We start from the raw sequence: 13,273 nt of genomic DNA, 5'->3' as shown, positions 1-13,273 counted from the left end.
ACACCACCACCATCCTCACCCTCCCTCCATCCCTCTCTCCCCATCAGCTTTTTTTTTTTCTCTCTCTCTCTCTCTCTCTCTCTCTCTATTGGGCATAATAGGTGAAATCTACCACAAACCCGCCGCCACAATTGGTGGTGGTGGACTAAAATTGCTTGCAAACATATACACAAGGACCAAATTGGCAATTTTGAAAACACAAGAACTAAAAATGATTGCAAGGTAAAATAGAAGGACTAAAAATGCATTTTTCCCTTTAATTATTTATAATATTTTTGAACATTTTTAATCCAAATATAATATTTTTGATTTTGAAATAACTAGATCCAATGAGTCATATTCTTTCTTGTACAAAAGAGGCTAAAGGGAAAGTTGCGGGGTAAATATTGTCAAGCTAGCTACCAAGTTACAAGCCAAATGAGTCATGAAACTAAAAAATCTTAACTTAAGATTCCAAGATATTAATTTTTGGTATAAATTTAATTTAGACACATAACTATATATGCTATTTCAACGGGGTCCACGAACTTTCAAATATTTCAAATATACACATGATTTATTATGTAAATTGAAAAATGAAATTCCATCCATCAATTTATTGAGAGATCAGTTAAATGTCAGCTTGGCTTTTTCTAACGGGGATTAATTGGCGACGTGACACTAATTCAGCATACATTTCCCGTCAAATGAGCAACACATGTCCACTTGACACAGGCTCACACACCCATCACCTCTTTCTCGCTTGTCGAACGCTCTCCAGACCATTTAGTTTCCAAAAAATATCACGTTTCCCCCAAATTCGAATATAAATCTCTCACTTGTGTTCAACGAGCGAGAAAGAGATGATGACTTTGTGGACCCGTGTCAGGGGTTAGGTGGATCTGTGTCGCTCATTTGGCGGGAAATGAGCGACACGGGTCCACCTAACCCCTGACACGAGCCTACAAACTCTCACTCTCTCTATTATTATTAAATTGTGGGCCCGTGTCGCTCATTGGCGGGAAATGTTTGCTGAGATAGAGCCACGTCGTCAAGTAATCCCGATCAACAAAAGCCAAGTTGTGATTTAACTGATCTCTCAACGAATCAATGGACAGAAATTCATTTTTCAATTTAGATAATAGATCGGGTGTATATTTGAAATATTTTAAAATTCATGGATCCCGTTGAAATAGCTTATATAGTTATGTGTCTGAATTGAATTTATGCCTTAATTTTTTTATTTAATCCAAAATGGACCTTAAGGGAATAATACACAATATTAACTTAAAATTCGTAGAGTAGTACATCAAGTCTGGAGTTAGCCATCTCAGATTCTCAAGTCACAAGATAAAAAGGTTACATTCGTGACAAATATAAGAGTTAAGTTAACACGTACAACTTCACAAGTGATCAGCTTCCTAGCTAGCTACTAGTAACTTGTCTACAATTAATTAATTAATGTGATACAGTTGATGACATGCATACAAAACAAGTTAATTAATATTTGAGTAGTTTTTTATCCCTATGACCGAGCTTGAAGCAAATGTGAGCAAGGAGAGAAAAGAGAGAACCAAAGAAGGTGATAATCCAGTATAATATAAGCAATGCCCAGTCGTGGTGGGTTTTCTTTGGCAAGTGGGTCCTGTCTGAGATGAGCAATGCCCTATATACTGCTTCTGTTAGGGCATAGGCTGAGACAGGGTCTGATTCTTGGGCCAGAAATCCATACTCTGTAAGGCACACGATATCATATACTCCGCTTGTCTCTGATACACCCAAGCATTCACATATTTTTAGCCGCCCTTCAATCCTCTCCTCAGTTGATAACATGTCACCATGTGTCAATATCAAGATAGGCTTCTCATCATCTGCATATACATGTGCATGTAGTAATGAACACTGTATGTTCCTTAATTAATTGTATATAACAAGCATATTAACATTTAGAGAAAGAATTTCATGTAACAGGTGTATACAACATTGTGTTTATCTCTCTCATTACATGCTAGATCACATAATGAGAGAGATTGACACATATAATGTATACAACCGTAATAGGTAAGTTTTTTTCCTAACATTCATCTAATGACATGTAATAAGTTAGTAACACTATTCCTTAATTAATTGTCCATATATAGCATATTATTGAAACTCAAGGATATGCATGGTATTATCACTTTATCAATTAAACAAATAGATCAAGATATATAGAATTAATTAATTAGGAAGGAATTAAACTAGCTTACTGCAATGTCTGAAAGCATTAGAGCAGAAAAGCTGTCTTGTGGCCTCCATTGGCTTAGAATCACCATCTCTAAATGCCTTGTAGATCTCTGCCATGTTGGCCACCACCATTGCACAGTTCACTCTCCTCCTCACAAACTTGGAAGACGATTCCGACATAAGAAGAGCCATATCATCATCTTTCATTAACGCAGCGTCCCCTGATCTTAAGCATACTTGGTTGTGTTGAACCCCATCATTCATCCAACTTGACACTTCTTCTTCAAGACTAGGACTACTCTCATGGCTACCCAATTGGTCGTAATGGAATCCCCGAGAGTCATACACACAGAACCCACTTCGCAGAGACCTCAACACATTGTGCTCTTTCAAAAACATGGTCGTGTGATCATTTCTACAACTTCCTATATACAAATGGCCGGATATCTATATAGTTAATATAAATATGTAGCCTAATTATTCAAAGAAATTAAAGAAATAAATAATGAAATGAGTTAATTACCTGCAGCAGAAGCAGAGGATGATGATGTTTGAGCAAAGGGTATGAGTCCAGAGCGACCCAAAACAGAGTACATAAGGTTGATTAGCGAGCTCTTGCCAGAAGCAGAGAAACCAACCAAGAGAATTGTGGCCACGGGTGGAATGTCCATCTTATCCTTACTGATACCTCCTATGGGCATCCAGAAATCACCTGATCGATACATGAGCAGCTTGTGCCGAAGCTCATTAATCCCCTCATGATTTGCAACCAAAGCCAGTCTCTCCAACTCTTTAAGCACTCTGGTCCTTGGTGTGAGACTACAAGCGCTGGCGATCAGGTGATTATTAACACACTCATCAAATTTTGCAGCCGATCTCCACCAACAATAAGAAGCTATGGATCTTAGTGACTGATCATTCTCATCTTCATCACTTGAAAATAGTTGGTTCTTCATCTAATCTTATTTTTGGGCACACTAGTGAGACTAGTGACTAGTGAGCACAGTTGAGTTGGGTTGCAATTGCATGGAAGCAAGTTTTAAAAGTACGAGTTGAAGGCAAAGCAGTGAGGCATGTATGGACAAGAGAGTCCTTGCTATGAATGAATGAGGTCCACATGTTGATTCCAAGCGCAGCTTCCTATCTCTTTCCTATCTTACTTGTACTTTTGTTTAACTTTACTGGGCAGGCGTGATAGTAAATTTCAGATACATCTCTTGAGCCTTTATGTTGATACCATTATAGCAATATGCTAATATCCTAAGGGGAATGGAAGAGCAGTACTTATCCTCTGTGGCAAAGAGTCTTGCACCATCTCCCATTCAGGAGCTTTCCCTTCTTGCCCAGAGATGCAACGCCATCAACCTCGCCGAAGGCTTCCCAGACTTCCCTGCACCTTCCCACATCAAATACGCTGCCGTTTCCGCTATCCACTCCGACTTCAATCAGTACAGGTAACCCACCTTCCATCTTACAATTACAACTCAACTCTGTCAATTATTCATGTGCTCAGCTTTAATTAGGCCATGAATTTTGAATTTTGAAATTAATGGAGCCTAACTATTTCTAGCTAATACTGTAAGGCATGTGCAAGGAATATGTGATCACCTGGCAAACATAATGAAGCGCATGCATGGATTGGATATCAACCCTCTTACTGATATAGCTATTTGTTGTGGCCAAACCGAGGCATTTGCGGCGGCAGCGTTTGCAAGTATATATTAATTAACTACCTAGCTAGCTTCAAGCTTAATTTCTTTTATTAATTCTTATTGGTATTTTTATTTAAATCAATGTCTTCTGTTTGGACAGTAATAGACAAGGGAGATGAAGTTGTGCTGTTTGACCCTTGTTATGAAACATATGAAGCATGTATTAAGATGGCTGGGGGAGTCCCAGTAAGCCTCTGCTTTTTATAATTTAATTCCCATCACTCAAGGCATTGAGTCTGTTATGAATTAAGATTAAAGCTGCTGCTTGTCGATGGTTACGTTCATCACCACTTACGGATTTGTACTTAATTAAGTTTGTCAATACAATGAATATCACAGGTGTTTGTGGCTCTTGACCCACCTCATTGGACCTTGGACCCTAACAAATTCATCAAGTCTTTTACTGGGAGAACAAAAGCTGTAGTACTCAACAGGTTAGAAATTAAACAACCACAAAGAGTGTCAGAATGAACATATGGAGCTTTGATTACAAATTAATTATACTATTTCTCAAAGCCAATGTTATGAATGTTGTAGCAAGCTCATGATCCGTAGAGTAGAGGTTCAGTGCAGTTATTTGCTTGATCAATCCAATATGAAAAGGTTTAGTTTATAGACTAATAAGAGGTTCCTGACTGTTTTGTTGAAAATCGAGTTTTAGGAGCAATCCTAAAATGGCTATTGTGTCCCTGGAACCCTGCATTCAATAATAATGTTGATTGTGTATTTTGCAAGAAATGATATTTCTCATATTATGATTTAGAGATGTTCCTGATGCAAATTTTGCACAGTCCTCACAATCCAACTGGCAAAGTTTTCACTAAAGATGAACTTGAGATTATTGCTGAAGAATGTCGCACCAGGAATTGCATAGCTATAACAGATGAAGTATGATAATATTCTTGTACTTGTACCTATAAAACTTATGCATACTGAATTTCTTCTTAGATAACAAACTTACTACTTTTCTGAATATCTAAGTAACTTTCGGATTTGTTCTTTTTGAATATTTCTGCAGGTATATGAACATATAACATTTAACAATGAGAAACACATATCCCTTGCCTCATTTCCAGGAATGCAAGAGAGGACTATTATCACATCCTCCTTATCTAAAACGTTCAGTGTCACAGGTCCATAGCTGACATCTTGCCCAAAAGACTTTTGATCTAAATTTTGCTTATGCTGGTTAATATATATTACATTGCAGCATTCTGATTTGCTTCTAATATTGCTAAATTTTTCATTTCTACTTCAGAATTATTAGAATATGCTTTCATTGTTGGAATCTTGTCTATCACTCTATCAGGTTGGAGGATTGGATGGGCAATTGCTCCAGCTTGTATTGCATCTGCAATCAGAAACATTCATATTAGAGTTACAGATTCCGCTCCAGCCCCTTTCCAAGAAGCTGCCTTGATTGCTTTGAGAAGCCCCCCTGAATACTTTGACTCATTGAGAGATGTATGTCCAAAAGGCAACACTTGCCTGGTTTTGTGAACTTCATAGCCCATAATAGCTTATTTGTCTACGTGATGCAACTGATAATATGACTATCCATTGTTGTTAATACCTCTATTATATATGCTCAGGATTATGAATCAAAACGAGACTACATCGTCAATTTGCTTGCCAGGGTTGGTTTTAAGATTTCGTTCAAGCCTCAGGGTGCATTCTTTTTATTTGCAGAGCTACCTGAAAATTGCCCACTTTCTGATGTATGCTTGCCTTTTACTTTGTTGGTTTTAGTTTTCAACAATTTTATAGAAAAGCTTCAATTAATTTGTCCATGCTTCTTGCAGGCTGTAATTGCTCATTTTAGTGATATAGGTGATGAGGTTCATGCTTTTGCAGGTAGATTATGTTAAAAAGTTAATACAACAAGCTGGGGTGGTGGCTGTGCCAGGATGTGGATTTTTCCATGCAGACTTGTCTTTGGAGAAATTTTCTCACAAAGGTTATAGTTACCAGGAGAGATACATCAGATTTGCTTTTTGTAAAAGTGATCATACTTTGGCTTCTGCTGCAAAAAAACTTGGAGAGCTTTTGGATGCTGCAGGCTGTCTCAAGCTACAATGATTTGGCAGGAAGAATACCTCATATTTGTGTACTGAATATTGAGAAGAATATATAACTTCACTGAAAATTATATAAGCTAGTCTTGGACTGAATATGCACTTATGCAGTATAAGATTCTTTAATTGGAAGTTACTAGTGTTTGTGCCCACGCGATGCTACGGGTCTAAAATAGTTATAAAATGTGTTTGAGCGTTATAAAATTTAAGTTGAAACTTTTGGAAATGTTGTTAAGGTTTGTCAAATTCATATTCTATGCAACCAAGTTACAGCTATGCTTGTGCAATTCACATATAGCATCAGAAATGAATCATGCATAAAAATAAGCAGAAATTAACTATTTCAAGCAATAAATAAAGAAATTACTTCTAATTAGAAAATGAGCAAGCACTTTATCAAGTCAATTGTGCTAGAAGTCCATGCAGGTATGAAACTGTGAAGATATTGACAAACCTGCAGAATTAGAGTTTTAACTTTAACTAAATTAACAAAATCTAATAAACATGTTTCTAAACAGTGGCATCAATGTTGTTGATGCATTTAAAGTTACAAAATGATGGTTGATTATGTGTTTTTTATGCTGGTTGTGATATTAAGATATTGTTGATATCTTAATAAACCAAACAACATGCAAAAAATATTACAACGCTTAGTTATAGAATTGTATGTGATACATAACAAAAGAGCAAGATCCACTGTTGAAGAGTTGTTTTATGAATCTGCAGAGGTGGATGTATGGGTTTGAGGAGATTTTTCTTCAGTGTTGCTGGGCTGGTCATCCTCTTTGTTGTCTCCTGCAGGTGGATGCTTCTCTGTTTTGTTGGAAAATTAGAATATGTTATTTGTTAAGTGTATATGAATTGCCAAATTGTAAAATGCATATAGATTTGTTTAATCAGTTGAGATTACTCTGTGGACTTAACAACACTTGGTAGTTGAAAGTAGTATGAATTCAATTTTTAACTAACACTATGATATTTTTGAATAGGAATTGAATGGGCTGAGTGGTCATTAGAAAATATATGTGAAGTTTCCATGTATAGAGTAAGTAAGTGTAAAAGATAAATGAATGAATGTAAGTAGTATCATTAAACCACTTAGTTAACAAAATAAATTGTGCAATGTTTGAGCTAAACTTTTCTTGTGTGTTTTATGTTATCGAAGATGTTTTGGCACGTATTTAGTCATTTTATTATTATATTATTTTATACAGTGGCTAAACCATTTTAAAGAAACATGGAAAATTGATAACTTAAATGCAAAGAAATTTTAGAATTGTCTTCTACATTGGTATATTGCTTGCAAGCTAATTTCAAGAATTTCCTTGGTAGATATATTGAGCACAGTATAAATGTTTGGCATTGTGAACCTAGATATATTAACCAACAATGTGTACATTGTAACATCTGCATTGAACAAACCCTATATTAAAGAATGTGTAGAATTTTGTAGCATAAAACAAACCTGATTTTAACTTTCTTTGGTGCTGGTTTAGTCTTCAATTCCTTGAGTGGAATATTGTCCAAAGCTGAATCAGATTGTTCTGGAGGATTTGGAGCAACACTTTTCTCAGCTTTTTCTTGACTTTGATTGACACTTAATGAGATGCAAAGCATAAGAAAAATGAAAAGTTGTTAATAAGTATTAGAGTTTGGGTGTAAGTTATAGGCAAAGAGAATAAGAATATTAAAAAATGTAAATTATTGGAAGAGCAATAACCTTTGGCATTTTTTCTTTCGTTGTTGGATAGAGGTGAAAAGAGCTCATCTCACTGCAAGGTTCCCTTTTGATATGGTTTTTTTTTCCTCAAATTGGTGGATGAGCTGGGAATGGGTGTAACTGGAGCTATCTTAGAAGAAAGTGATGGGCTGTGGAGAAGCAATTTTTCATGCAATGGTTTTTCTTTTGGAATGGGTACTTGGTCAGTAGGTGGAGTTGATGAAGATTCAATCATAAGGGGTTCTTCATCAAACACAGCATGTATAAGGAGGTCATTCCTATTCAAATCACTTTTCAGGGTTCCAAATCGAAGCTGAAATTTTTTTGGCTTACCTCTCACTCGAAGTAGTGCCTCTGGGAATTGGGTTTGATCAATGAAACCACTTTCAACAACCAGGTTGTAGCATGAAACTCGGAATAATTGTTCTACTTGTTTTCCAATTACAATCACATTGGTCACATCACTTTGGTCTGCAATTACAAAGCTTACTTTGAACTTGTAATTTCAATTTGTTAGATGTTGCATCAATTAAGTATACTTGTTGAAATTAGTATACATCATGTAAATAAATTTTCATATTAATAGTTGTTAATTTTACCAAGGATTGGATTGATTGCATTGTGTTTTGGGCAGATGAGTTTGTCATTTTGAGCAGTGGTTCTCAATTGTTTGAAGCAAGTTGGGCAAGCCTTATACCACCATCCAACATGTGTGTCAAAACGTGTGATTGTAGCTCTACAAGTAAGAATCTTATCCTGCAATAGATTTAGAAACAAAGAATAAGAGTTTAAAACAATTTAAATGAGAAAGGAAAATAAAGTTCACAAAAATTGTTAAATGTATTTTGTAGATAAATGCTTACCTTGCAAAGTTGTGGATCAAGATGATTCAAAGCTTTGACAGTTAATCGATCTGTCAGTGGTTTCTAGCTGTTGAGGAGGTAGTTGCGAGGCTGTGGAAGACAACAAGATGTTGATAGGCATTGCAAAACCACGAAAACTGCATGTCTCATATTTGAAAAACAATGAAAATTGTTAATTGAGAAGATAAAAACTAATGTTTGCATATTGAAAAGTGTAAGAATCATACGCCAATTTGTTGGAATCAATTTCAGGTATTTTTGGATTGAGGAAGATTGCAGTGGCATTGGTGCTGCTCAAAACTGGTTTTTCTACATGTTTATAAGAAGGTGAACTCATCATATTTATTATAAGATTGTAAAGAGATTGAATAGGAAAAAGGATAAAAGAACTACTTAATTACCCTGGTATTCTTTGACTTTTAAACTGCTGAAAACAACGAACACTGGCGGTGGTAATTGTTGTATAGCTTCATGATCTAAGTTTTTGGCAGCATCGCTCAATAGTGTAACCCTCACTTCATTTCTCCTAGAGTAATACAGATAACACAACATGCTTGAGCATTAATATGAAAAAACTGAAAGTTGATAAACAATTTTTAAGACTGTACCTCATATTCTCTATGTGAATTTCACACTTGTTTTCAATCCTTGCGTTGTCAACCATCATGTGTTCCAAAGGTTCGATAGCAATTATCCGTCCCATTAGATCTGGTAATTATTAGAATGAGATGTTCAATAGTCAGAATGATTTGAAATTGGACAAATGATATTTGAAAGATCTTTAAATTCAAAGTATTTTTCACCAGTGTGAAGATTTGAACCTAGGACGACTGGCTTTACAATTTGCTATGCATTTATTACGTTATTATTACGAACAACTCATAATTAAATGATAATTTGCATTTTGATAGTTGATAAAAAAAGATAAAAGCAAATAATTAACTGATATCTTCATAAAACAGGTAGCACAATCAAATCACAATACATAATTTTGTATTTGATGCCACTGCAAAGTGAGGAAAGTTAAATAATTTATTGTATCATGGAGTCAATAATGCAAGTAAGAATTAGCAAATTCAACTTAAGTAAATTTCTAACCAAAACTTTGACATTAAATATGATCATTACCTGTAAGAAGTGTATGGACATTGATCCGTGATGGAAGTTGACTGTAGTCAAGGAGGTTGAAACGATGCATTGGGATGCTTGGCTGAACAATTGTCAGTTTTTTGAAACTTGTTCTCTCATTGAAGATGAGCATTCCAATGTGAGGCACAATTTTGTAGGATGATCGATTTTTGATAGTATGGAAATGAGAAATCTCATAAACAGATCCAGCTTCAATTTTTGGATTGACAATATGATAATCTATTTATTTAGTTGTTGCTTGGATCGTATCTCCCTTGATGACCAGACAAAAAAAAAGGTTATTAAAAAAATAATCCAATAATGAATACATGGAAAGAAAAGTTTAAATATTAGGGTTTATTTCATATTTAGTACCTAAACTTTGACCCTTGTCTTAATGTGGTATCTAAACTTTTATTTGTCCCAATTGAGTACCTAAACTTTTATTTTGTGTCTAATAGGTACCAAAATGAATTTTTGTTAAAATTGTCAATAAAAATTAGGGGCAATATAGTCAAAGTATATTTTAATTATTTTCTTTATATGTTTAAAATTATTATAAAAAAAACACACAACAAACAAAAAAAATTAAAAATTAAAAATTAAAAATAAATTTTTTGAAGTGACTATATTGCCCCTAACTTTTGTTGATAATTTTAACAGAAATTCATTTTGGTACCTATTAGACACAAAATAAAAGTTTAGGTACTCAATTGGGACAAATAAAAGTTTAGGTACCACATTAAGACAATGATCAAAGTTCAGGTACTAAATATGAAAAAAAACCCTAAATATTAATAATAATGAATCAATAAAACTTAGCTTGCGCTAAAAAATTATTGAGGACATGCAGATGTTTTTTTAATTATGAATGGATACCTAGTAAAATCATAAGCCATAGAAGAAGGCAAAAAGTGGAACGACTTTTCTACAACATGGCACACCAAATAAAAAAAAGAAAATCAGAAAGCGTAATCTGTATTTTAAGACAATTAAAGTTCTGCAGTAAATGACTGCAAGTTCATTTTACATTGGACAATTGACTTGAGAAACCTAATGAATTAGCTTCAAAATCAATTAAGCAATGTCTGTAGGCAATGAAGTAGCAGTATCTATATATAGACAATATTCACGATTAAATGATCTTATTCTTGGGTATGTGATCAACTATTTAAGAATCATGAAGATAAAATGAATGATTTGACAACATGTTTATGTGTTTATTAAGTTTATTTTTTGGTAGAAGCTTGTTAAAAGCAGACATATTATTGGAATGAATTTATAAAATTTTGGGGTCCTAAATATTTGAGGGCTTGAGATATATAGCCATCTCATTCATTTGCATATTTTCAAGATTTGGGCCGTGAGAGTACCCAATATACAGACCCAGTTAAGGTAATGCATAAGATAAATGAGCATAAGATAATTCATATTCAAGAGTAGAACTTCGAAATAAAATTGATGGTACCATAACAGAAAAGAAATGGTTCAAGAAAGGTACACTGCAATCAACAGGATACGGCCGTATGATATTAACCACAACACAGCAGTTAAACGTCAAAGCCAAGAAATGCATAACAGAAACACCAGTAGACACAACTCACAACACAATTAAGGAGATACAATTAATATATAGCTAATCTAATCAAATTTCCTGATGAAGTTGTAACAACCTTTGAAGGGATCAAACTAATTCAAATTTGTAGTTATATCTATAGTATAGAGAATATGCACCATTAAACCATCTTATTCTTCGTCATGTGATCAACTATTTAAGAAACATGAAGATAAAATAAATAGAGTTAAATGCACCATTGGTCCACTAATTTTAACACTTTTCCCAAGTTGGTCCACGATTTATTTTTTATTTCAATACAACCCAGTTATTACTTAACTTGGCCCAACATAGTCCATTCCGTCAATTTTGTGTTAACGCCTGTCTATTTTCATCACATGCCGCACACGTGTTCGTTTGTTGATGGCAAACGAGTAATTTCACAGGGGATTAATTCAATAAATTTTTAATTCTATTTAAAATTTAAAAATCAGAATCTGATTTCATTTGTTTTTAATCACTCCCTCTGTCTTCCCTCTCACTTTCTCTCTCCCCGACCTCACACTCTCTCAGATTTCTTAGCTCGACGGTGATCGCCGGTGAACCAGGCCAAACCGAGACCACCATCTTCTTCCTCTCTTCCTTCTCTCTCTCCCCATGGGCTTGGATCACCCAGAAAATCACCGCAATTGAAGAATTCGGCCGAGACCCAAAAGTAAAAAACCAAAAAACAAAGAAACCAAACCCATCGTAAATCCCCGGCCAAACCCCCATACCCCAGCCACCCCTCTTCCCTCCCTCAACCTCATTTTCTCATCTCTAATGGCGGAGGTAGAAGCTCCTAGTGTCGTCGCCCGAGGCTCCAATGGCGGAAGCAGAGGTAGATCGAGATGGGGTGAAGTCGACGCTCGGAAAAAAGGGCATATCGAAAATGGATTTGGCTGCAAATGAAGAAGACGAAGCTGGGTTTGCACATTCAAAGATAGGGGAAAATAGAGAGAGAGAGAGAGAGAGAGAGAGAGAGAGAGAGAGAGAGAGAGGGTCACTGGCCAAGTGTAGTGGTGGGGCCTGGCAGAAGGTCAATGAGAGGGAGGAAAGGGTGGAGGGTGGGTGAGTTGCCGATGGTGGATAGAGGGTTGTGGGTGGTGGGTATGGGCTGGGCACAGGTTGGAAAGGAGAGGTGATGGTGGGTTTGATTTTTTCTGTTGTTTTTTTCTTATTCTTTTTTTCCATTTTTTTTTGTTTTCTGTAGGAGAGGGTGGAGATGGTGGGGAGGGAGGAGGGGCTACGGGTTGTTGGTGGAACCTGGGCTTCTTGTTCTTCTTTTATTTTATTTTATTTTTTCAATTATTTTTATAGCTGGGCATGAATGAAAATCATGGGAAGTTGCAGAATAAGAAAGAAGGTGAAAAAAAAGTAATGGTTATGAGTGTGATCAGGGAAGAAGAAGAAAAAGAGAAAAGAAATGGCTATGGGTGTGATCAAACAACAAGAAGAATTTGGGTTTACTGCAAATGGATTTTGGGAAGATAGAGGGAGTGATTAAAAAAAATGAAATCAGATTCTGATTTTTAAATTTTAAATAGAATTAAAAATTTATTGAATCTATCCCCGTGAAATTACTCGTTTGCCCTCAACAAACGAACACGTATGCGGCACGTGATGAAAATAGACGGGCGTTAACACAAAATTGACGGAATGGATTATGTTGGGCCAAGTTAATTAATAACTGGGTTGTATTGAGACAAAAAATAAATCGTAGACCAACTTGAGAAAAGTGTTAAAATTAGTAGACCAATGGTGTATTTAACTCAAATAAATAATTTCTGAACATGTTTATGTGTTTAATATATAACTTTATTGTTTAGGAATTATAATCTATATTCTATATTGTTTAGGATATGGTATATGATATTAGGGTTTAGGATATTTTAAATTATTTTTTATATAGAAATATATTAGATTTTACTAGTTTAGAGTTTAAAAACAACTAAATGAAACTCCAAAACTACCAA

At 35.1% G+C, this 13,273-nt stretch overlaps 3 protein-coding genes across 4 annotated transcripts; 1 reads left to right on the top strand and 2 right to left on the bottom strand.

Moving 5' to 3' along the window:
- Positions 1 to 1,295: 1,295 nt before the first annotated feature.
- LOC147280403 (uncharacterized) lies at positions 1,296 to 3,310 on the bottom strand. The gene is made up of 3 exons (XM_086252404.1): positions 2,729 to 3,310; positions 2,229 to 2,630; positions 1,296 to 1,850 (listed from the first exon to the last, which is right to left on the bottom strand). The coding sequence occupies exons 1-3, from the start codon at positions 3,159 to 3,161 to the stop codon at positions 1,480 to 1,482; spliced, it is 1,206 nt and encodes a 401-aa protein (XP_086108530.1). The 5' UTR covers positions 3,162 to 3,310; the 3' UTR covers positions 1,296 to 1,479.
- Positions 3,311 to 3,403: 93 nt separating this feature from the next.
- LOC147280402 (uncharacterized) lies at positions 3,404 to 6,268 on the top strand. Of its 2 annotated transcripts, none has more exons than XM_086252402.1 (9): positions 3,404 to 3,659; positions 3,789 to 3,919; positions 4,018 to 4,103; positions 4,257 to 4,351; positions 4,709 to 4,805; positions 4,936 to 5,050; positions 5,227 to 5,381; positions 5,510 to 5,635; positions 5,772 to 6,268. In XM_086252402.1, exons 1-9 carry the CDS (start codon positions 3,475 to 3,477, stop codon positions 5,994 to 5,996), a joined length of 1,215 nt encoding a protein of 404 aa, XP_086108528.1. In that variant the 5' UTR covers positions 3,404 to 3,474; the 3' UTR covers positions 5,997 to 6,268. The 2 variants fall into 2 exon arrangements, with proteins under 2 accessions (XP_086108528.1, XP_086108529.1); XM_086252403.1 differs by having other exon boundaries at positions 5,720 to 5,932.
- A 1,493-nt stretch (positions 6,269 to 7,761) lies between these two features.
- LOC147280401 (uncharacterized) lies at positions 7,762 to 8,912 on the bottom strand. Its single transcript, XM_086252202.1, has 3 exons — positions 8,803 to 8,912; positions 8,453 to 8,468; positions 7,762 to 8,208 (listed from the first exon to the last, which is right to left on the bottom strand). The coding sequence occupies exons 1-3, from the start codon at positions 8,910 to 8,912 to the stop codon at positions 7,762 to 7,764; spliced, it is 573 nt and encodes a 190-aa protein (XP_086108328.1).
- Positions 8,913 to 13,273: the final 4,361 nt, after the last annotated feature.

Source organism: Dryas octopetala, chromosome 7, assembly GCF_963921425.1.
Source record: "Dryas octopetala chromosome 7, drDryOcto1.1, whole genome shotgun sequence".
NCBI classification, from domain to species: domain Eukaryota; kingdom Viridiplantae; phylum Streptophyta; class Magnoliopsida; order Rosales; family Rosaceae; genus Dryas; species Dryas octopetala.
Note: the sequence above shows the minus strand (reverse complement) of the source record. Positions and strands in the feature narration are given on the sequence as shown.